This window comes from Crocodylus siamensis, chromosome 1 (assembly GCF_052110815.1).
Source record: "Crocodylus siamensis isolate JL-2025a chromosome 1, ASM5211081v1, whole genome shotgun sequence".
NCBI lineage: Eukaryota > Metazoa > Chordata > Crocodylia > Crocodylidae > Crocodylus > Crocodylus siamensis.
In genome coordinates this window covers 377,241,157-377,266,703 of record NC_143395.1, presented here as the reverse complement: position 1 = coordinate 377,266,703, position 25,547 = coordinate 377,241,157, and the positions used below count along the sequence as shown (strand labels likewise).

Genomic DNA, 25,547 nt, shown 5'->3' with positions numbered 1-25,547 from the left:
TTGTTAATGGGAAGGTGTTACGGGGGAAAAAAGGAAAACTAGGGAGTCAGGCCAATAGAGGAGACCTATGGCAATGAGACTGGGCTGGAAATCTGTAGATTTTGCTGGCTTTAATAAGTTGTTAGACAAGATGGCGAATTTCCTGCACTACAGTAGATGGCAAACCAACTATCTAATTGCTTGAAATCCAACAATTATGACTGTCCTTAATTTTTGTTTCAAAATTCCTCTTGTCTGCCTAATGGTTTTTTTGCTCTGTATGCCTACATTAGCTTGTAAACTCTTCAGGTCTTCTTTCATTTTCCTTAAATGCTATGTGCGGTATGTTACTATAATCATATTTATATTTCAGCTTGAAAAGTTATGCTGGATGTATTCTTTCATGGAGTCAAAATGGTCTCTGATGTTCATAGCCATTTCATTTGAGCATTTAGAGTATCTGAACTTTCTAGGGAAAAAAAAGGGTTTTGACACTCACACTTTCTTTCCAAGAGGTAATTGCTTAGTCAAAACCTATGAAGTCAGACTGTAGTGTGCAAAATACAGAAAAAGATTTGATTTTTCTTGTAAATTTCCTTTATTTGATTAAAATACCAGCCCAAGCCAGGCCACCCTGTCTCTTGTTAAGAAGGGGTACAAAAATTAAGGTTAGGATGTTGGTGAATGTTCTTCATGAAAAAAATGCAAACAGGTAAGTTTGACACAAAGGCCCAGGTATATTAATTAGCAATATTTTCTTGTTGTGCCCTGTGTTTAAATGAAATAAAGCCAACCTAGAGTTCTAAAACAACATTACAACTCCTCAGGAAGCACATATGTGAGAACACATTTGCATTATTTCAGATGCTTAATTTATAGTCTTAATCCAAAATCATGTTGATCTGAAAAGCACTAGATATAGGTGGGATGTTATTATTAGTCACATTTTAAAATAACCAAAATGCTAATATTATGTATATTTTTAATAAACCTCCATGCTTCCATGACCTGATATATAATGCCTATGTTATATTTATTTAATTCTTACTTTATTCACACAGTTGTAAGTTTTCCTGAAATTCTATACTACTTATGAGTTCTTAGCTGTTAGTTTTAGTACATATATAATTTTATAAATTTTATTTAAGTTTTAAAACTGACATGGCCAGTATAACATTTATAAGAAGTCTAATATTAATCACTAAACTAAACATTTTAAATCCATTTTAGGAGAAACAAATAGGGCATTTGTACATATGGTCGCACTGCAGCGCTGCGTGCTTTTAAAAGTGCTGAGGCACATGCAGTTGTATAAGCAGCAAAATGCATGTCAGCTCTGAGAAAATGGCGGTGGCGTGCTTTTGAACACCTTAAAGGTGTTTTAGTTCAATAGCGCACAGCCACCATTTTCTGTTTGTTGACATGCATTATAAAACTGCATTCGATGTATCACAGTGCACATCCACTCTCATGCAGAGCAGACACGATTAATCAAGTCTGCTCTGACCCACCAGATCTCCAGTGCCTCACAGGACAAAAAGGTATGTGTATAAATGCTTATTATGTATCAGAAGGGATCACAAGTGGCTGAACTATCCTCAGACATGGCTTTTTGTAATATCTTATTCTTTTATTAGTATTTAGTATTTATTTGATAGCATTAGTAATACCACTAACTGTAACGACTGCCTCTGCAAACACTTATTAGTGGATATAGTATTTTCTATTATGACAATTCCCATTAAAATCATTAGAAAGAAGAGAGATTTCCTTACTCCATATTTTGGGTCTTAGATTTACCTATAAATAATAAGTAGATTTTTACATAGTAGTAAACTATATGCCTGGTCTTAGATTGACACCCACTTTCAACCTAGAGACTTCTTTTCTGAGTGTCCTAAAGTTTTCTACAGTTAAAAAAACACCTTTCTACTCTGATTTTAGATACCATATTTTCTCACAGACCACATGCTCCCAAGTAAGACACATAAGTTGCTTGGAGGAAAGAAAGAGTGAACAAAAAAAGAGTTATGGCTGCATAGAGCAGGGAAAGAGCCAATTGCCCATCAAGACTGATGGGGGTTGCAGGTGGGGACAGAGGCCTGTATCTGGCCTCCCTCAGCCCCCACCTTTGGGGCCAGGCCTGCTACCCCTTTTCCCCCCTCTGCCGGAGGGCCAGCCCCCCTGCCCCACCGCCACCATTTTGGGTCCAGGTGCACCCCCCCACACACACCCTGCCCACTGCTGTTTTGGGGTGGGTCCACTTCCTCTTCCCCATCCATCTGGCCTGCATCTGCCTGCCTCCCTTTCCCATGAATGATGTGGCGGGATGCAGACAGAGTGCCACCATCCAGCACCCCATGCCACCACTGCATCCAGGGAGCAGGGGGTGGGGGATAAGGCCAGCACTGCTGGCCTCACCACCCCCCCCCGCTTTGTCTGCTCCTTCTCCACCACTCGCCCCTTTGCCCCTTCCCCTCTGTCCCCACCATCATGGCAGCATCCAAGCCAGCTTTTCCCCCACAGCACACCGGGCCTGGGCCTGGGCCCATTGCCCTCAACATTGTGCTGCTGCCATGGGTCCAACCCTGTTTCCCACCCACCTTGTGCTGCCATCACCTCCTCCACAGAGCGGGGGTGGGGGCCAAGGCCAGTTTTGCTGGCCTCAGCACTCCCCATCCACTTTGTCCCTGCCATCATGGCAATGCTCTGCTGTGGTGCCGCTGCCACCTGCAGTCTGAAAGCTCTTGGAGCACTCCAACTGGCTGCCAAGAGAGCCAGTCAGAGTGCAAATAAGGAGTTATGGACAGACAGACACACAGACGGACAGACTAAGGCTTTAATAATATTTTAATGTTATTTAAATAATATTCTGTTGTCTACATATAAACATTGTCCTTACAGCTAAAAGTAACTGTGTTCAGAATCCATCACATAGATTTTTGAGACAGCCAAAAAGATCACTGGAGAGCCATGTGATAAGACATTCCTGGAAATTAAAAATCTGGTATGTTGTGTCTACAAAACACCAAGTAGCCGAGGCGTGGTCTAAACTTGAGTTTCTGGTTTGGTCCTTTTGTGGTGGGTCTTTGAGCAACTGCTGAACCACTAGAACAGTTCAAAGACTTTATATTTATAAGTATTTTTACATTTGCCCTCATTGGGAGTATCCAGACGAGCGTGCACCCTGTGATATGCTGCAAGAGGCACGTGCAGGAATGAAAAAATGTTCATTGTGCTGCAGATTTGCAGTGTGGGGCAAAATTAGACTCATGGATATCCAGGGGTAAAAAAAATCAGTAGAGGAAAAAAGCAGGGCAGGGCACAGTCCAAGACCATGCCTAGAATGAACTGGAGGCTGGGTCCTCCACAGAGATGCTCTGGTACCCAGCCAGAGCACCTCTATCGTTGACCCTCACCACAGTGCTGAAGCACACTGGCTGCCTGTGCAGGGCAGGTAGCATGCCAGCCGCATGGAGCTGGACCCAGGCTGCTGTCGGTAAGTAGGAGGTAGGGGAGCCAGAAGAGGAGGTGGGGACCATGGAGGGACGGCCACTGGCCCCGCCCACTCCCCCAGACCCCTAATGGCTGCGCCACCCTACCCCATTCCCTGCCTGCACCCCAAGCCTCCCTGATCACTACCCCACCTGGCCCCATCCCCCATCTGCCCCCTGAGATCCCCCATCACTGCTCCACCCAGCCCCAGCATCCCTGCAATTAAAAACAAAAAAAAGGCCGCACTCACCAGCAGTAGCAGCTGCCGTCAGGGTCACTGGGGCCTGTGGCAGAGCCCCACCCATGCAGCACAGGGCCCAGGTGACAGCTGCAGTGGTCCCTGATGCCTGACAGTGCGGGGAGCTACTTGGAGACCTGCCAACACCGCCCACATCCGCCCAATGGTGCAGTAGCAGTGTGGGCACGAGGCAGCCAAGGCAACTGTTCCCCACTGCCCCCCGCTGCCCTGTGCTGTGTGCCACAAGACCCCAGAGCCCCCACAGCCCCTGCTACTGTGGATGAGTACAAGGCTTTTTTTCTTGTCTTTTCTTTTCTATTTTTTTTTTTAAGTGCCAGGAGGCTGGGGCCAGGTGGGGCAGCCATCAGGGAGTTGGGTGGGGCAGTCATTGGGGGTCCTGCAGAAGCCAGCATGGGATGGGGCCAGGCAGGGCAGCAATCTGGGGGGGCTGGGGGAGCAAGCAGGGGTGGGGCATGTGGGCCCTTCGGGGGGGTGGTAGCCCCAGCCAAGTGCCCCCTGTTGTGGGGCTGCAGTCCCTATTGAGGGCTGCAGTCCCTGTGGGGGGGTTGTGAACTCTGTGGGGGGCTTTAACCCCTATGGGGGGCTGTGGCCCCTGTGAGGGGGCTAAAGCCCTGTGGGAGGATGTCTGTGAGCTGTGCAGGTGGCAGCAGGTCACATCCAGGCAGCAGCCTCCACTGCCAGACTGCTGTAGTGGGTAAAGGGTGCAAGGAACTCTCAGGGCTGCTTCAGCAGTTCAGCTGGCACAAGGGGTACTGTCCCCAGGTACCAGCTGACTGGGCCCCAGAAGCTCCTGAGAGTGAGTAGCCCTGAGCTACTTGCCAAGGCAGCTTGTTGTACTGATGGGGTCAGGACAGGGCAGCTTTTTATACTGCTGGGCTGGCCCTGGGTTCTAGCTCCCCCTGGCTGCAGATCCAGGAGGAGCCAGGCAGGGTTATTTTGCCCCAAGTAGCACAATTTGCCCCACACCAAAGTGCATGTTTGGGCATGTGCGCTGAGGCAAAAAGCCTCGGCTCAAATTTGCACCAATTCTACTTGAGTTGCTGCAAGCGCATGTGCTTGCATGTGTGGATGCACCCTTAAAGTTTTCCTCTAATGTTACTTTACATGGTTTTATCTGAGCTGTTATTTTTCATGTCTTCATAATAATTGCGTGTACTGATTACCCTTCATAGTGACTAGCACTAAGGAATTGGATACTAGTTAAGTTTCTAATGTAGGTTTTGCATAAGGAGCCCTGCAGAATTCATCTGCATATGTGAGCCAGCACAGCTTATCTGTTTCAAGCAGATATGAAACTAATCCCAGCGGTGAGAGGCAACTGCTAAGCAAACTACTGTAGTTTTAATATTTCTTTACTTCATTATTAATGAAATACTTGTACAGATCACAAAGATTTAGTTATAGTTTAATTCTCAGATGAGAATCATAGTATAGAGATGTCTCTTCCAAGTATGTTTAAATCTCTTTGATAATGAAAATCTGTCTTTAGTTGTTATATACTTTAAAGTTATGGTACACTTTGAGTAAGGTAGAGATAAGTATGAAATAATTCATTATGAAAACTAATTTCAACAAACCGTACATTGGAAGCTGAATATATTAAAAATTCACTTAAGCATGGTAGTTTTTTTAACACCATTCAGATTCAAGCGGATAAATATTTTAAAATGTGCTGAGAAATAGGACATTGAAGTAGGGCCACAAAGTTGTCATTCAATTTGAAAAGTCCCATTATAAGAAGAATCAGTACTTTCTGTGCCCTTTCTAAACCTGTTACTTATTAAAATGATGATGTTCTTTAGCCTCACTTCAGTCTTTTTTTGAGGAGACATATTAAATTCATGCCATCAACTCCTTATCAGGAGAACTGTATATGCATATTTAATTCCCTGTGTAATTTAGAAAGAGTGTTCTAATGGGCTAAACAGTGAACTGGAACTGAGGAGGTCTGTGTTCTGTTCTCTGCACTGTCACTAACAGTGGGCAAGTCTGATCACATCACTGAACCTCTCTTTCCTTTCCCACCCTATGTTTATACAATTTAGATTGTCAGTGTTTCAAGGCAGGAGTTGTTTCCTACTGGTATAGAACACCTGGTACAATGAGGACCTCAACATGTTTGGGGCCCCCAGGGACTACTGTAATATAGTAGCGTTATGTGAAAATTACTTACTGTAATTTTGTAATGTTATCTGAAAGACTGGGCAACCTCTAATACTGCATTTTGATGATCTTATCTACATGAATTATTGAGGCTAGCTAGCCAAATAATAGGGCAGTTGAGTCAAATTAGCCTTCGTTGGGAGACTGTCTGATGGATTTCTTCTCTTTCTACATTCTCAGAAAAAAAACATTTGTAAAGAGCACAGGAAGCAATACAAGAAGGAACTGATCCTGTGACAGTATCTGTAATGAAGGTTCATAGTTGTTGTAACCTAACCCACCCTTAGGAAATTTAAAGATTTGGAACCCAGTCCTTGGTTTGGACTGAACTTAGTACTTTCTCAGTTCCCTGGACTACCAGAAAGCATTTTGGCCTTTAGCCAAGTTAAAGCAGCCTTAGTTCATTATAATTTGTTCCAGCTGGTAATAACCACCAAAGCAGTAATATCAGCTGTGGATCAACAAAAGTGTCCTGGCCAGCAGCCACACCAGTCCCTTTCACTGTGCTTCACCCTCATGTTTAGGTTCTCCCTGAGTAGCATGGGGTTCTTCCAGGTCAGTGCCATCATGAGGCTTAATTTATTATTTTGGCTTTCATAGTTGTTTTGTATTCTGTCAACATTTACTGGTCTTTAAACTCTGTTTCAAACTTTCAGGGGTGAAAGAAAACCAAAAATTGATCTTTTCAGAACATGTGTTGCTGCTATTCCTCGATTGCTTCCTGATGGAATGTCAAAACTTGAGCTGATCGATTTACTGGCAAGGTAGGTTGTGTAATGCTTAAAAGACTCATCTGCAGGAATTGAATGAGACTGAGTTTCAGTCTGTGTAATTATTTCTTAGGCAGAAACACATATATAAGGTAAAATGATGTGTAATTGAAGCTTATGCCACAATAGATGTGAACAGCAGTATGTAAGATTGCATTCATACCTACAAACCTCTAATGCAGAAGTAAATGTCCTCTTTAGAAATGTTTTTTTACACTGTGAACTAGTACATTCACTCTTTCAGACAGCACTTTGAAAACAAACACCTTTTTGTAATGTGATGTGTATTTAATTCTTACTACAGTTATCCGCCACTTCATTAACTGGCATGCTCTATTAACCGGCATGCTGGTCGATGCCGGTCGAAACGGCAAAAGCAAAACTGGAAGTGGGACTTCCAGTTTCACCAAGTCCCATGTTGGGCCACGACACGGGGCAAAGCAGCCTGTGTGGGGCCTCCGTCCCTGTCCCCCAGTACACTGACACCAGGGGAGGGGCAGGAGGGGTGGCACGGTGCCTGTCCCCCGGCACACTGACGCTCCAGACGCATTGGGCGGGGTCTCTCAGCTAACTTGCATATTTGGTTATCCGGCACCCCCTATTCCCCATGGGTACCAGATAACAGAGCTTTTGCTGTACGGTTACGATAGCAGCATGCTACAAAAAGAGAAGATCTATATCTGGCATAATGAGAAAATATACAGTTAAAAATTCCAGGTTGGGATTATATATTTTACACATCTGCCTAGCAAAACAATGTGGCGGGCTTGGTGTGTTTGAACTTTATCTTCTTACTACTAGATCAAAAGTATTTTTAAATTTAAAAAAAGCAAAAAACAGAGAGGTAGGAGGGTTTGGGTCTGTCATACTCCTGAGCTAGGACCCTTCTGATCTGCATGAAAACAATTTCATTGTCATGAAAGAGGTGGATTATGATTCAGAACCTACAAAACGGAATTAGGCTCATGGATTTAATAGCAATGATATAGTAGGGGCATATAAAGATTCAGTTGTACTACAGTTATGAAAAGCCATAATGATAGGTGAGAATTTTCAGCATAGAACACTCTGCTGTTAAATCTGCATTGTGGTATCAAAGTACCACTGCTAAATGTTTTTAACGTATGTCTTGTAGACAACCTGTTAAAATGGAATTATTACTGATTATATTGGAAAAGCAAGTCTCAAGGACCCCAGTAATATGTCAGTGTTATCAGGTAACAGTGACAAAGCAATGTGGGCACCATTATGAGGTGTGTTTAAACTGTGTACATAGAGGTCAAGGGGGGGATCATTTGCAGAAGCATTTGGTCTTGTCTGCTGCAGGCTGAATCCCAGTCAGACAGCTGCTTAGACCTATAGTGAATTGCAGACAGCTACGACGACCAAAAATATAGTCAAGAATAGGTGTGATGCTTGGATGTCCTTGTCATGTCTTCTGTTGCCAGACCATATTCCACTGCACCAATAGTTAAGATTGAGATAAATTATATAAGGACATTTATGTTGGTTCTCCTCCAGTGATGAATTGCCCATATGTTAGGGTAATCCCCTCCAGGCTGGTATAGTTGAATTTCTCTCTATTGACTGCTATAGGTAAGAAGAAGTATTCATGGGTTACATAGGCAGTCCCATCCAGCTTTTATTGGCTATTAATATGGTGCAGCAACAGAGGGCCTTATGGGTAGGATTGATAAAGTAGGAGGCAAATTCTTTTCATTGCTCTTCAGTGTTCTTAAGAGACATAGTAAACATCTGAATTAGAATTACTGTGGTCCATGGGACAGATAAGGGAACAGGAAGGAAACTGACTGAACACTGTCTCAGTTTCCTTGCATTTAGGCCTGAACTCTTGGTTATCCTGTGATATCACGTAAGCAATACATTTACTCCTAATATGCCCAGAATTTAAATGTTAATGATATTTCATACCAGCCTTGTAATACTATAATTTAATTGTGGTTAAACGGTTTTGCAATACATACCTCAGACTTACAGTGTGCAGCTGCTTTAACATTGCATCAGTACTGCATCCTGTTACACAATGCTGTAATTTACCTTGTTGTGTCATATTCCAAATACCCTCCAGTAACTTATATATGGGGCAAGCCCGCTGCTTTGTGCAGTGCATTGTGGGAGTGACATGCACCAAAATATAGTCTCCTGTGTGGATTGTGCTCCTTGTTCATTGCCTGACATGTGTTTCTGTAGTTGCCATCCCCATTATGATAATACCCTGTGCTTGCGTGTACTGTCTGCTGTTGGTGAGGACCAAAATTGTCTTGTAAAAGTGGTAGAAATGGGTCTGGGGGTCAGTACAGTCAAGGTCTTGGAACGTATTTGTTACATTGTAAAGTGGGTTCCTTTTATGCAAATTTAAGTTATGCGCCATTTTCCAGGAATGCGTGTACAGCATAAAGCGAGGGAAACCTGTAGCAGAAGTGAAGAGAGTATTCTGCTCTAAGTTTAGTATGAGGGACAATGGCATTATCTTAGAGAGATACTCAAATGGATCTCCATCTTCCTCACATAGAGCTGCCTTTACACCTTTATTAGTATGAATTATATGCACTATAAAATAATTAGTTTGTCCATCTCAAATATGGCCTTTTTTCCTCATTACAGCCGCATGAGAGCAACAAGGGTAATGCTGTGGTAGGTGCCTTCTGTAGACAACCGGACTAGAAAGATGAGGTGTATGAGGCTTTCTTCAGATAGTACTAGAAGTTTCGAGATCATAGACCCTGGTTCTCATGGGGGACTTCAGTCACCCTGACAGCTGCTGAGAGAGCAATACAGCAGTGCACTGGCAGTCCAGGAAGTTTTTGGAGAGTGCTGGGGACAACTTCCTAGTGCAAGTGTTGGAGAGGCCAATGAGAGACTGTGTTCTCCTTGACTGCCTGCTCACAAACGGAATAATTGGAGGCAGACGTAGAAGTGGACAGCAACTTGGGCAGCAGCAACCATGAAATGATTTGAGTTCAGGATCCTTAGGAATGAAAGGAATGAGAGCAGCAGAGTAAGGACCTTGGACGAGGGTCAGAAAAGCAGACTGACTCACCCAGGGAGCTGATGGACAGACCCCTTGGGAGGCCAATCTGAGGGGGAAAGGAGTCTGGTTTTACTTTAAAGGAAAGCTGGTTTTACTTTAAAGAAACTTTACTGAGGACACAGGAAGCATGGCATGGAAAGCATGGCAGAAAACTAGTTTGGCTTAGCAGGGACTCTTCAGTGAACTAAAACGCATAAAGGAAGCTTACAAGAAGCGGAAACTTGGACAAATGACTAGGGAGGAGTATAAGAGTATTGCTCGGGCATGCAGGGTTGAAATCAGAAAGGCCAAAGCATTACTGGAATTGCAGCTAGCAAGGGACATGAAGGGTAACATGAAGGGTTTCTACAAGCATGTTATCAATAAGAGGAAGATCAAGGAAAGAATGGGTCCCTTACTAAATGGAGGAAGCAACCTGGTGGCAGATGATGTGGAAAAGGCTGAAGTACTCAATGCCTTTTTTATATCAGTCTTCACAGACAAGGTCAGCTCTTAGGCTACTGCACCTGGCAGCACAGCTGGGGAAAGAGGTATGCAGCCAACAACGGTAAGAAAACATGTTAGGAACTATTTAGAAAAGCTGGATGTGTACAAGTCCATGGGGTCAGATGAGATGCACCCAAGGTTGCTGAGGGAGTTGGCCAATGTAACTGCAGAGCCACTGGCCACTATCTTTGAAAACTTGTGAGGATTGGGACAGGTCCCAGATAACTGGAAAAGAGCAAATATAGCACCATCTTTAAGAAAGGGAAGAAGGAGGATCCAGGGAACTGCAGACCAGTCAGACTCACCTCAGTCCCTGGAAAAATCATGGAGCAGGTCTTCAAGGAATGCATTTTTAAGCACTTGGAGTAGAAGAAGGTGATTAGGTACAGCCAGTATGGATTCACCAAGGGCAAGTCAGGCCTGATCACCCTGATTGTCTTCCATCATGAGATGACTGGCTCTGTGGATGTGGGGAGACCAGTGGATGTGATGCCTTGACTTTAGTAAGGCTTTTGATACAGTCTCCCATAGCATTCTTAGTTTCATAGTTAGTAGGGTCGGAAGAGACCTGAACAGATCATCAAGTCCGACCCCCTGCCATGGGCAGGAAAGAATGCTGGAGCCAAATGACCCTGGCTAAGTGATTATCTAGTCTCCTTTTGAAGACCCCCGGGGTAGGAGTGAGCACCACTTCCCTTGGAAGTTGGTTCCAGATCCTAGCTGCCCTGACTGTGAAGTAGTGCTTCCTGATGTCTAGCCTAAACCTACTCCCAGTCAACTTGTGGCCATTATTACTAGTTACTCCTGGTAGTGTTTGGGGGAACAGGGACTCTTCCGTGCCCCACTGGTCCCTCCTGGTAAGTTTATAGATGGCCACCAGATCTCCTCTCAGCATTCTCTTGTGGTTCAGGTGCTATAGCCTCTCCTCGTAGGGCCTGCCCTGCTGCCCCTTGATCATGAGAGTGACCCTCCTCTAGACCCTCTCAATGCTGTCCACATCCCTCCTGAAGTGAGGCACCCAGAACTGGATGCAGTACTCCAACTGCGGCCTGACCAGTGTCGCGTGGAGGGGGAGGATCGCCTCCTTGGACCTGCTCGTGACGCATCTGTGGATGCGTGACAAGGTGCGGTTAGCCCTATGGATCGCGTCCTCACATTGGCGGCCCATGTTCATTTTGGAATCAATAATGACTCCCAAGATCCGTTTCTGTCTCTGTGCTGACAAGAAGGGAGTTCCCCAGCCTGTAGGTATGCTGCTGGTTCTTTCTCTCTAAGTGCAGTACCTTGCACTTGTCAGTATTGAATCCCATCCTATTCTCATCTACCCACCCTTATAACCTGTCCAGATCTAGTTGTAGCCTGTCCCTCCCTTCTAGCATGCCCACTTCTCCCCACATCTTAGTGTCATCTGTGAATTTGAACAAGGTGATTTTCACCCCCTCGTCCAGGTTGCTGATGAAGATGTTAAACAGTGTGGGCCCAAGGATCGAGCCCTGGAGGACCCCACTGCCCATGTCCCTCCAGGTCAAAAATGACCTGTCCACCACCACTCTCTGAGTGCGGGCCTCCAGCCAATTTGTAAGCAAATTTATGGATTGGATGAATGGACTGTAAGGTGGATAGAAAACTGGCTGGATCATCGGGCTCAAAGGGTAGTAATCAGTGTCTCGCTGTCTAGCTGGCAGCCAGTAACAAGTGGGATGCCCCAGGGGTCAGTTGTACATCCAGGTTTGTTCAATATCTTCAACAATGATCTGGAAGATTGGGTGGAGTGTGCCAAGTTTGCAGGTGATACCAAGCTTGGTGGATTTGTTGTAGGGCAGGACTATGATTCAGAGAGACCCCAGAAATTGGATGATTGGACCAAAAGAAGTCTCATGAAGGACAAGAACAAAGTCCTGCACTTAGAATGGAACAATCACATGTACCAGTACAGGCTGGGGACTAAGTCACTAAGCAGCAGCTCTGCAGAAAGGGACCTGGGGATTATAATGGACAAGAAGCTGAATATAAGCCAACAGTGTGCTCTTGTTGCCCAGAAGACTAACAGCGTACTGGGCTGCATTAGTAGGAGCACTGCCAGCAGGTCAACCGATCAGACAGGATGTAGACAAATTGGAGAGAGTCCAGTGGAGGACAATGAAAATGATTAGGGGGCTGGGACACATGACTTCTAAAGAGAGACTGAGAGAACTGGTCTTATTTAGTCTGGAGAAGAAAAGACTATGGGGGGGATTTCATCACAGCCTTAACTACCTGAAGAGGGTTTCCAAAGGGAATGGAGCTAGACTGTTCTCAGTGGTAGCAGATGACAACAAGGAGCAATAGTCTCAAGTTGTAGCAAGGGAAGTTTAGGTTAGATATTTTGAAAAACTTTCTCACTAGGACAGTAGTAAAGCACTTGAACAGGTTACCCAGAGAGGTGGTAGAATCTCCATCCTTGGAGGTTTTTAAGATCTGGCTAGACAAAGCTTTGGCTGGGATGATCTTGCTGGGGCTGGTCCTGCTTTAAGCAGGATGTTGAACTAGATGACCTCTTGAAGTCCCTTCTAACCCTAATTTTCTATGATTTGATCCCACATACATTGTGGAAGCTTAGGCTTTTCATTTCTGCAAATGCTTCACAATACTTATTACAATGTTAAATCACTTCAAATTCTGAATTCACTAAATTTTGTGACTAAATTTTGTCTAGTAGCTGAATTTAGAATTATGGGGCTTTGATCACATCTAACGGTAATCCTTTTGAAAAAAGCAACTTGGAGTCCTCAAGCCCCTTTAATAGGGACTTGGTTAAGTTTGGATGTTTGGACAGAAAGCTGTTAACATTTCCTCTTTTCTTGAGATGAAACAGCATCTTTGGGATAATAGAATATTTTACTCACAGTTTGGTTTGAATTTTCATCCTAACAACAGATGTGTCTTTTGGCAGTTTCCAGAAAGAATCTGTAAATCAACAGCTAGGTTTTCTTCCAAGACAGCTGTATTCAAATTACAAGCAGTAAAGCAGATGTCAAGCTTACACTCTGGCTTTTGACCTTTTGCTGCCCACTGAATATATTCATTACAAATTACCAAGATTGGTTTTAAACTTAAGGGGCTGCAGTGCAAACAAATGAGCTTTTACTTGCACTGAATCTTGGATTTTTTTTATTAGGAAGAATTGTTAGAAACTAAAGGAGGTATTACCTCCAACATCCGGCATGTCTGCATATCTTCTTGACATCTCGTGATTTTCCCTTTGGCAAAGAGCTGCTTTAGTAAGCCAAATTAATTACTGATAAAGTCTTATTCCTGAGAATTATGGAGAAATTCTCCACAAAGCCCCCTTAGCTCAGTTGACTTATATCCATTGTACTGACGGTGCTAACATAATATTGCAGAGTTTCTGTCTTAAGCTAAGTTTAACTTCCATGTCCTTTGATAAAATTTTCCAGTGCCTTTGTACAGTAACTTGGCCTTAGAGACAATTATAGTTTGTTTATTGTTTTCAATCACCACCATATTTCGTTGCCTAATAATTATTGCATGGATGAATTTAATATAATTTCAGTTTATAGCCTATTCTTATTATTTTTGATGTCCAAAGGAGAAAAGAAAAAACATTGCCTTAATTAAGTTCAAGATAAATATAGTAATACCCAATTTGTACATTAATTCCTGTGGATCCTAAAGCACAGCAGTCTCTGTTGGTGAAGTTCTATAATAGTCAACCTTTTCTTTGACAGAGTAAAGCAGTCTCTGATTTGATTGTGAAAAATTGTATTACAGCGATCTCGTTGGAGTAATTTAATTTCACTTTTTCAGACAGCAGGGCAACTTTTGTTCTAAATTCCACTTAATCATATAATTCCAGACAAATAGAACTTGGTCCATTGCATTCTTTTAGCTTTTCTCTAGACTTTTTCCTTTTTATTACAGAGAAGTCATATGAGGCAGTGTTAGAGTTCATGTGTTTAACTTCATGTAAAGATATACTCTCAACAATTTTTTTCTGTTCCTTGACTGAAGTTTAATTTTAGTTGTTATACAAGCCCTTGGGAGTTTTGTTTCATTTTTGTTTGTTTTTATATACCCAAGATAAAATAAAAAACATGAGATGTATGTATTTACCTGAAACCTTTTTTATTTTGCAAGCAAACAAGTCAACACTATTTTTGTTCTGAGAGATTGCAAAGATGCCATATTTAATCTTGGAGTATGTTTGTAAGTACAAAAATAAAATGTTCATATGACTACTCTGTACTAACACGGTAATTGTGACCACAGTAAGCTTTTATTTTGAATCCACAGCTATATTCAAGAACTGGTGTAACAAGAATTATTATATTCACTTTGAGTTTCTATTAATGTTAATTTACTTTGCTTATCACTATTGATGAGGCTTGTATTTTTTATATTTTATTTTTTCACAAAGGCTCTCTATCCATATGGACGATGAACTTCGGCACATTGCACAAAATTCTCTTCAGGGTCTACTTGTTGACTTTGTTGACTGGCGGGAAGATGTACTCTTTGGATTCACTAATTTCCTGCTACGTGAAGTGAATGATATGCATCATACTCTCCTCGATACTTCCCTAAAATTGCTGCTACAGTTGCTTACACAGTGGAAGCTTGTAATACACACTCCAGGAAAAACCTCTGAACAAGGAAAAAACAGATCCTCCGAGGTATAAATGCACAAACAAAACTGCACTGCAGTTTTTGCTAATTTATTACACTAATTGTTGTGTTTTATGTATGCCTTATCTATCCAGATTGTAACTAAAGGGTTCACTGCTGTTAAACTTTTTTATAATTAGCTCTGTTGTCACCTGTGGACAGGTGTTACAGTTGATGTCATTGTGTGAGATGTTATTATGGGAGGAGATGTTACATGAGGGGAATAACATAGCAGAATGCATGTCAAACCAGAATAGCTTTTCCTAGATTGATAGATTGTAAAGCCGGAAGGGACCTTGGAAGATTATCAGGTCCAGCCCCCTGCACCAAGCAGGAAAGATAACTGGGGGTCAGGTGACCCCAGCAAGGTAACTGTCTAGTCTCCTCTTGAAGATTTCCAGGATAGGTAATTGCACCACTTCTGGAGGCAGCTTATTCCACAGTCTGACACCCTGACTGTGAAAAAGTTTTTCGTAATGTTGATCCTGAATCGGTCTTCCAGGAGTTTGTGGCCATTACTTCTGGTTTTCCCCTCGGGTACCCTGGTGAACTGTTGCTCCCTGAGCCCTTGATGTATTCCCCTAGTATAGCAGTAAGCTGCTACCAGGTCTCCTCTTAGCTTTCTTTTCTTGAGGCTGAGTCAAGAAAACTACTTAAGAAAAATACATAAAGTGAAGTGTGAGAGTACATGGGACAGAGAGATTTCCCCAATACCTGGAACTGACACATAATGCTAAAAAATAAAAAGAAAGTTTCTGTGATTCACTTCAAACTTTCTAAAATGTGACACCTTTATAAACTGAGCATCCATGTAAAATCTTCCAAAGTATTAGTATATCACATAACTATAGGTACAGATACTGTACTGTTAGCATGATCAAAGGGGATAAACTGATGTTTTCTAATTAACTACTTTTGTAAGCTACAGTACAGTCCCACATATACAAAAATGTTATTGGACTTCTGTTGTCTCTCACAATATACACACAAAAAAATTACCCATTTTTTCTGAATTCCCATTCATCCAAATAATGTCCTGTTCTCCCATTCAGTTGGATAAGTAAGTTTTTACGACCAAGATTTTCAAATGTGACTTTGTATCAGTATTTTTGGTGCCCAACATGAAACACTTTTAAAGGGCCTGATTTTAGAGACGGTTGCTGCCCATAGACATGCTGGTTTGCATTCCAATTAGAATATTCCAGAGCAGACTCAACTAACTCTGTTCCGTGTTCTGATTACACCAGCATTGCCTCACCATCACGTGTATTAAGCCCCCTACATTTTAAAATGGCCACGGGGCACTTTGAAACTCATTGAATAAGCTTTAGTTAAAATGCCCTTGCAGCCATTTTAAAACATGGAGGACTTAATACATGTGATAGTGAGCCGTTTTAATTAGAGCAGCTGTCAGGAAACTGCTTTAATTAAAATGGCCCTTCCTTACCCCTGAGCATGTGTATAGGCACCCAGTATTTAACTCACTTTTAAAATCAAATGAGCAAGAAACTGAGCAATATGTTTGCTTTTCATGATTATTGCTGTGAATTTTCCTGTTTATGTCTCTTAAAAATCTGTCCAAATGTAAATGATGTAATCATTCTTTCCATTATGCATCCCATTGTATCATACTCTTTATTTTGCTCAAAATGTCTCTGTATAAATATGGGGCACGTGTTCCTATGAAATGTCAGAAGAAATTTAAAGTCTGGGGAAAAGGCAGTTCTTTTCAGGATCAATAAACAACACAAAAATAGAATGACAAATAGTTTTAAATACTAAATAAGCAATTTCACATCCCCTTCACACTAGCACCATACACAGTTAGTTTTTTAGAACTAAGTATTATTGTAAATTGTGCTGCATATAGTAATCCCTTTTCTGCCTTCATGAGGAAGGGATCTTTGATCAGGCAGGTTGATGGGAGTAGTGTGCCTGAAGCGCCAGCCCCACCTGCTTGGCTTCTCTTCTGCCTAGTATAAACAAGGGGACCTTGTTTGAGCAAAGGCAGCTGAGGCTGAGTAGAATGGAACAGATTTTCCATTCCCCTAGCCACCTCTTTGGCCAATTCAAACAACAATGAAAAAACCGATTGTTTCTCATATCTCCCCTCTCTGCATAGGTAATCATTTGTAGACATACAGCAGCTTTTTTTCCGAATGAAAGCTGCCCTATCTGCCTAGCTCTCCAGGTGCTTTAGTTGTCAGATCTGGGTTTCCAGGCATGCTGTGCCTTGGCCCAACTATATTTTGGGTCCAGGACGATCTTTTTCCTCTGGGCAAGCACAGTGTGAATTAAGTAACCTGGGAAGTAGGTAGGTTGGGAGAATTAAGAAAAGTAGTCGTATTTTTAAATAAATGAAAATGTTTAAAATGCGGTTGCTTTATAATGTTAGTATCCAGTGCAGTTAAGGGGATTCAGAGGGTCTTTTCCTAGGATTCAGTGAAGACTCAAGAAGGACAGGCAGACCTTTTAACCAGGGCCAAAAATGAATGTTAAGTCTTTGCAAACTAAGTACTTGCCTTACATTTTTATCCTCCTTTGCAGGGAGAAGATGGGACAGTTTAGGAGTGGGTTGAATCAAGCAGGAATTAAGTGGGGAATTAAGGGGGTTGCTAAGAGAGCCAATCCTAATTCCTTTTTGTGTGGCATGAGGTCATTTAACCCTGTACTGGATCCAGTTAATACCTGGTAATTTGAGTGGTGTAGGTTAGTGTCACTCTTCTTCCCCCTGGCTAACATTAACATAAATAGTTGTGGCCTGTCTTTTTTCATTCACATGTGTCCTGATCAAATTGGATATTTTTTACTAACTTCTTTTGCACTCAACCTCATCCTCATAATTTTCCTCTCATTGTTTTATAGTTGATACCAAATGGATCCAGCCATAGAATACAGTCTGAAAGAAGTCCTTACTCCAATGTACTGCATGCTGTCGAAGGGTTTGCACTGGTCTTACTTTGTAGTTTCCAGGTTGCTACACGTAAACTGGCAGTTTTGATTCTCCGAGAAATCCGGGCTTTATTTCTTGCACTTGGCCAGGCAGAGGTATGGTTTTCCCGGTCTGTAAAAAAGATTTTCCAGAGATAATGCTCTAAACTAAAATTACCAAGGTTTTATCATAATGTAAACAATGCAGAGGGTCATGCCGTATAAGTAAAATCATTTGGCCTTTTGGGAATTTGTCATTTTCATTTGTCTGAGCATCGCAGAACTTAGGAGTTTAGTAGATGATGAATACAAACAACAATTTTATTATGTAAGATGTGGACATTTTTGTGGTGGTATAGCCAATGGTCTTTTAAGGATTTTTTCATTGTGATACAAGGTACATGTAAAAGTTATAGTGTAAAATCATTCCTTTAGCATGGCAAATTATTCTGACAGAGAGGTAATTAGCCATGTTCTTGTGAAATCAGGCAAAAGGCAAGGTAGAGTTGCATCTTACAGGCATACTCAGAGATGTATAGCATAAACTTTCATAAGCAGATTCTGGCATCATCACCATTTACCTCTAAAGAAAATGAAATTCAGTACTATACTATGTCATTCCATACAAGAAATAGTAGTACAAGAAACATTTAACTTTATCCACATAATGTTTTCCTTGTATAGTAAAGAAATCGAAATCTTTCTCTTATTTTGTATCCACCAAAAAAAAAATTCACGTTGTATGCTGGCAGCCTTAACACAGTAAGCTATCTAAATGCCTGAGAACACAAATATGTGCAAAGGAATGCTTTAATAAACAGTAAGTTAGTTTTTTGGTTCTTTGATAACAGATGTGGCAAGTCATACGGGATTTTCAGATCCACACTTTCGTTCAGTAAACAGTGCACTAAAGTAGCTAGTTAACTTATTTTCGCACCACAGGCTGGGCTTGACTGTGACAGTAAAAGTAATACCAAAAAAAAAACCCCAGGCAAAATATATCAATTAAGACAACTTGTATATTTATGGGATTGTTTTAGCAGTGCTAAATCTTAACATGGTTTGTGTAGAGTTCTCTTTCATGAAAGAAGAGATACGAATCAATTTGCTAGAGAAAATTATTGACTAGTATTATCTTCATTTATACAGGATGATGACAGACCTATGATTGATGTCATGGATCAATTAAGTTCTTCGATTCTTGAAAGTTTTATTCATGTGGTAGTTTCAGATTCAGTAAGTACCTATTTATTACTACTGGCTGCTAATGGTTGGTATAAGTGCTGAACAAATACAATGCGATATAGTCTGAGAAAGCTATTGGAAATGCAAAGAAAATCCCTGGGCCACTTCTTAGAGATAAAGGGAAGACATCGTTGTCTTAAAATTATAGTTATACTCAAAATATTTGAATACCTCAGGTTATGCATTTGTATGTGTTTTGCCTCTGTGTATACATGGTCACTACTGAAATGATAATTTTTGGTTTAATGATAATTTCTGTAATAATAGCTCAGCTTGCCACCAGTTATAAAATGGAATTTAGGCTACAAATGGGCTTTGCTTTTTCCTAGGAAAAAACATTTTCTCGTAGGACAAAGCATGATCATTCAAACTTTCATATCTGTTTTCCTGGGACAAATTCTAAAATGGTGCACAGGAGAAGAAGTGCTAACCGTTTGTCCCAGGACATCACAAAGTACATCGGAACAGTTGTCCTAGGACTGCATTATTGAAGAGACAGTGCATTTAGCTGCTCACTAAACCCTGATTGGAAGGGCAGTGTGTGCATATGCCAATTCCAGGACTTTTCTGTTCCAGGTCAAACATAGGCACAACTGGTCCCGAGACAAATGCAGTTCCTAGCCTTAGAGGCATATACTCAGGCAGTGTACATTGTCATTGGCCTTTCAAATCAATGGAGTTCTGATACCTTAAACCAGCCAGCAATCTGCCTCTCACTGTCTGTCTGCCTTTAGTAGATGTCAGCAATAGCACTACCTTTTCTTATCCTAGCAGCCATCAGCTATGTACCAGGATACAGTAGCAGCTTGCATATGCCAAGTTCTGTCAACAGATGAAGGAAGGAACAGCATCTTCCCTACAGTACTTATAAAGTAGGACAGATGTAGGAAGGGACAGGATACAAGAAGCACCAAAGTACTTGGAATTGTGATTGGCACAGACTACCTGAACCTGGGTGCAGGTGTTTTCTTTAAGTGTAAGTTGTTCAAAATCACTTGGATAGATAAGCACAGAAATCCCAAAATTAAAAATTCGTATTTCTTATAAAATCATAGAAATCATAGAAAGTTATGGTTGGAAGGGACCTCAGGAAGCCATCTAGTCCAAGCCCCTGCTCAAAGCAGGACCAGCCCCAACTAGATCATCCCAGCCAAAGCTTTGTCTAGCCAGCTCTTAAAAACCTCCAAGGATGGAGATTCCACCAACTCTCTGGGTAACCTGTTCCAGTGTTTTACTGCCCTCATAGTGAAAAAAAATCTTCCTAATATCTGACCTAAACTTCCCTTGCTGCAACTTGAGATTGTTACTCCTTGCTCTATCATCTGCCACCACTGAAAACAGCCTAGCTCCATCTTCTTTCAAACCCCCCTTCAGGTAGTTGAAGGCTGCTATTAAATCTCCTCTCAGGCTTCTCTTCTCTAGACTAAATAACTGTACACACATATTCTATTGTGCATTCTGGGATGTGAAACTAATATTTTTGCCCTCTCATGCTCTGTAGTGGGGTGCATAAAGGGTGGGTTAGCACAGTTGTTTCTCCAGTTGTTTTTTACTGCTCATAACTGTAAGGCAATCCCTGCAAGGTCCGTGTCTCTAGGCACCATGCAGTTTGTTTGTTTTTTGTCTGGCTAGTCCTAATTTATAGTTATTGCTGTCAAAAATAGTAGTGATCAAAGATCCTCCTGAGTCTATATGACTCATGGGGCTATCATGGTTAAGGTATGCCAGTTTCTACTGCTACTATCACTTCTGACTACCTTTGATTCCCCATCCTGAATGAGATGGGTCACTAGAGTTGGCAGGGCCAGTAACAATGAGACAGTATTGGTCAGCATGATATACAGTAGTCAGAAAATAGTAGTAGCCCATTATTTTGTTGACTTTTCAGCAATGAAGAGTTTTAAGGAAGGAACTGAAGGAAGATAAGAGTTGCAGGAAGATAGCCTTCTAAGGAGTTCCTCCCAAGCATGAAGTGTAGCTGGGGAGAAAGTACAGACATGCTGGTCGGAAAATATCACAAGTGGGTGATGAAGGCTGACACTGTGGGTCACGCATCAGTCTCTCAGTAGCAAACAAGAGATGCTAGGTTGGTTGGTAATAGGCTGTAAGGACTTTGAAAATAAGGACAAGAATTGGAATCCATACACATGGAAATAAATAATTATCACTGTGATTTTGAAATTTCTCTCTCCACAGACAGCAATACCATTAACACACAACGTGGATCTGCAGTGGCTGGTAGAGTGGAATGCAGTCCTAGTAAACAGCCATTATGACGTAAAAAGCCCTTCCCATGTTTGGATATTTGCACAGTCTGTGAAAGATCCATGGGTTCTCTGCCTCTTCAGTTTTCTTAGACAGGAGAATTTACCAAAGCACTGTCCTACAGCTCTCAGCTATGCTTGGCCATATGCTTTTACTCGGCTACAGCTGATAATGCCTCTTGTGGATCCAAAGTAAGTGCTATGCTGTACATAAGCTTCGCTTTTAAAGGCTTGGGTTGTAATAGAAGTTCTGTAGCCCAATTTTAATATAAGTTCCTCAGTACAATAAATTGGTTATAAGAATTTTTAGTAGTGGGTTTGATTATCATAGCTTTCAACTGTAGTAATACTTATTCTTACCAGCTGCATTGATTTTTGTACTGTATAATATCAAATGGTAAAACTGAGGTTACACAGCATTCATTACTTTTTTATTATTATACAGAAGCCCCATAATTCCAATATAAAACAGCAATTTTAAAAAAATTATTACTGATTTTATCATCCTTTTTTAATTTCAGTATCCCTATAAATGCAAAAAAAACAAGCACGGCTAGCAGTGGAGACAACTATGTAACTCTGTGGAGAAACTATCTTATCCTCTGTTTTGGAGTGGCAAAACCCAGTATTATGAGCCCTGGACACTTGCGTGCCTCAACTCCAGAGATCATGGCTACCACTCCAGATGGTACAGTGAACTATGATAATAAGGTAACATGACATGCTTGAGAAGAAGTAATCTGTAATTATTTAAAATAAGTTTTAAACAGCATTTGCATGTGAAATCCAATAGTAGTGATAAAAGTGTCCCAGCTAGAAGAATATTTTGATATATATGACTTTTTTTAAAGGATTCTTAGTAATTACTGAAAACTGTCAACATCATAGCATAAGTGCATCGTTAAACATTTGGTAATTGCAGTGGAATTTGCATGACATTACTGTTTTATATTGGTAGTTTACATTCTAAATGGTGTATATTCTGTACAGAAATGCTATGCTTAATGTGCACTTACTCTGGTAAGGGACTGTTATAACACATACATAACTAATAAGGCATGATGGATAGTTCATTTCTGTGACTTAATGTCATATCTAGAATGGGAATCTGGACTTTAAGGCCAAGAGGGGTAGCAGCTTAAGAAATTCAGTCATTTCCATTGAATAGAGTGTTTTGCTGAAGTTAGAAATTCAGTGAATTATATGACGTAATTACCTTTCAAACATAAATAAAACCTTTTGACTGATGGGGATATGATGTGGCAGACATCCAGCCAGAATGCTACATAGCATCATACTTGCACATAACTGCTACCTAGCCACAGATAGGTATAAGGATAATATACAACAGAAGTATAACTAGCTATTTTGGCACCCTGGACAGAGATGCCACAGAGAGGCACTGGGGGCTGTCAAGCTGCTGCTGCCACTACCCAGGCTCCCCACACTCCAGCTACTGTTGCCGCCACATGAGTTCTTTGCGCACACACAGTCTGTTGCTGTCAACGTACACTGGGAGATGCCATGCTGACACTCCCTCTAAATCATCACTCATGGATGGTACCCCCTTACCCCACCCTATTTACAGTACTGATACACAAATGCCCTTTTTCTCTTAAATTATTACCAGCAAGGCAGGAAGGGAGCAGTGAAACACTCATCAGTGCTTTGATAGCTGCACTTATTGTTTTCAGTATGGGTAATGCTAACAGTAAATTCTAGTGATATCTTAATGTATTTTAGGCTATTGGAACCCCATCTGTTGGTGTCCTGTTAAAGCAACTAGTGCCTTTAATGAGACTTGAAAGCATAGAAATCACAGAATCACTTGTATTGGGATTTGGAAGAACAAATTCTCTTGTTTTCAGGTACTGCCCAGGTTTCTGTAAAATCTCAGCTACTTGCCTTCCTTTCAAATGCTTCTCTTTTAATATAAAATTATTTGGGGTTTTTATTATTATTTCAAAATATGACTGTTTATATAGTAAGTATGATGCTGATTCTTGTTGGAGGGAGAGAGACCAGTAAAGAAAAAAGAAGCGCTGAGTTAGTAGTAATATGTTTGGGATATGGGTATTGACTGGCAGTTCTGGTTGAATGGCAGTTAAAGCTTTTCCCAGTAAGTGAGTATTTCATAAAGACTAAAAAGTTTTCCAATTTACCTGTGCTACATTTAATCTAAACTACCATTATGTTAGCACTTTCTTCCACTTCCATGGTACAGCAAGTGCTGCCCAACTGTAGTTTCAGGCAGGGGCAAAATGGAAACCCTTGTCAGAGCCCTTTCCTAAGATGTGCTCCAGTGGTTGGACATCAGGTTGCAGCAAGGGAAGTTTAGATTAGATACTAGGAAAATACCTCTCTCATTCGGAGGGTAATATGGCACTGGAACAGGTTTCCCAGAAAGGCTGTAGAATCTCCATCCTTGGAGGTTTTTAAGAGACAGCTAGACAAAGCCTTGGCTGGGATGATCTAATTGGGGATGGACCTGCTTTGAGCTGGAGATTGGACTAGATGACCTCCTGAAATCACTTAGAGCCCTAATTTTCTAGGATTCTATGCTTTTATATGTGCCCAAAGAGGTAGATGAGATGAACCTACTCCACAATGTCATAACAGCCTTATAAAGAGACTTAGTATAATACTCTTTCTCCCTTACAGGGAAAATTAAATTTATGAAAAAAGCTTAATTATGAAGAACTGTATTTACACATTTATTTACTTATTTTTATTTAGGGAATTAGTAGAAGAACTTCATCCACTAATGAAAGAAGCCCTAGAAAGAAGACCAGAGGTTGGTGGAAGTAATGTGTACTTGGTGAAATAACAACACAGATTTAATGATTGTAAATATAATTCTTTGACAATACATGATTTGACATAAAGGAATACATGCAATTGGCTATAAGAGGTCCAACTGGACTTTTTAATTTAAAAAATCTTAAATAACTGTATAACAGCTATTTTAAGCAATGTTTAAAACTGAATTTATTTTATAATTCAATAATTGTATAAATATACAATTTATAAAACTTTTTGGAAAAAATACAAGTTAAATACACGGAAGCTTTTCATTGTGAACTAGGAAACCCACTTACAATGATAATAAAAAAGAATCTTGTAACACAATTGGGCCACAACCATGTTTCACAACAATATTTAAATATACTTTGTATGTATTGCATAAATAGGACTTTACCAAGGACTGTAGGTTGTCTTAAAGCCACATTGACTTGGTGATATTATATCAGTGTGGTTAGTTCACTCTCAATGTACCAATTTAACTGTAGCAAACCAGATTCTGTCTGCACCTTCTTGTTATGGTACTTCCCTTTTTAACCATTTCATTCACATAGCTCTATAGGCATGTATACGCTACACAGAGTAGCTCAGGTACCAGATGCAATATAGCTGCACTATCACAGTTATTATTCAGGAAGGTTAATTTCTCTTGATTATGTGCTAGAAGAAAGGTTTACTTATTGAGACCTAAGGCAGAGGTGTAAGTGGGTGCTTGAGGGCCCTGACCAAGCAGCTACTCACAGGGTAGTGTCAGTGGTTGCACTGATGCTCCCATGGCAGTAGCAAAGCCAGCAATATAACTGTTGCTGTTTTTGTGTCCCGCCTACCCCACTAGAGTTAGTGCCTGAGGCTATTGTTTCTGTTGTCCCCCTTTTGTATAGTGTTCAACTGAGATGCAAAGTAAATTTCTTTGAAAACAGACTTGATGTAGGTACAAGCTGCTTAAAAGCTGAATTAACGTATTTATTTGACTCCAAGAAAACCCTGAATTTAAGAAGGCCCTTCGATAATTAGATTCTATACATGGAAAAATTTGTGTGCTATAATTTTCCATGTAAAGAATCTGATTATTGGAGGGTTGTCTTAAATTTGTCCCCTGAACTGCTGCAGCAGGAAAAGCAGTTGTGGGGGACCACTGGTGGGGGAGGCAGTGTGGGGGGCAGATGGTGGGAAGTCTGTAGGGGAGCAGGCAGTGGGAGAGGCAGTGGGGAGCAAGCAATGGGGGGCAGGCAGTGGGGGAAATCAAGAAGCTTGACCCCTTCCCCTTGTCCCGCCCCCCCTTCCACTCCCCGCCCATTGCTTGTATTGCTCCAGCACCTTAGACTCCATCCCCACTCCAGACCAGGACATGGCCTCCATTTTCCTAAGCAGGGACTGGAGTAGTCACCCCACCGCTGGGCCCCCCTCAGGCCCCAGAGGAGGCACACCTAGGCCAA

At 41.4% G+C, this 25,547-nt stretch overlaps 1 protein-coding gene across 4 annotated transcripts in view; it reads left to right on the top strand.

Moving 5' to 3' along the window:
* Window positions 1–25,547, top strand: part of FRY (FRY microtubule binding protein) — a 447,808-nt gene that overhangs the window by 254,859 nt on the left and 167,402 nt on the right. For all 4 annotated transcript variants that reach the window (XM_090027939.1, XM_090027923.1, XM_090027916.1 and 1 more), the window contains 8 exons: window positions 6,553–6,660; window positions 14,622–14,877; window positions 17,735–17,917; window positions 18,950–19,036; window positions 21,242–21,501; window positions 21,831–22,020; window positions 23,053–23,177; window positions 24,046–24,103. In XM_090027939.1, coding sequence (XP_089884065.1) covers window positions 6,553–6,660; window positions 14,622–14,877; window positions 17,735–17,917; window positions 18,950–19,036; window positions 21,242–21,501; window positions 21,831–22,020; window positions 23,053–23,177; window positions 24,046–24,103 — 1,267 coding nt within the window. The remainder of the gene's footprint in view (window positions 1–6,552; window positions 6,661–14,621; window positions 14,878–17,734; window positions 17,918–18,949; window positions 19,037–21,241; window positions 21,502–21,830; window positions 22,021–23,052; window positions 23,178–24,045; window positions 24,104–25,547) is intronic.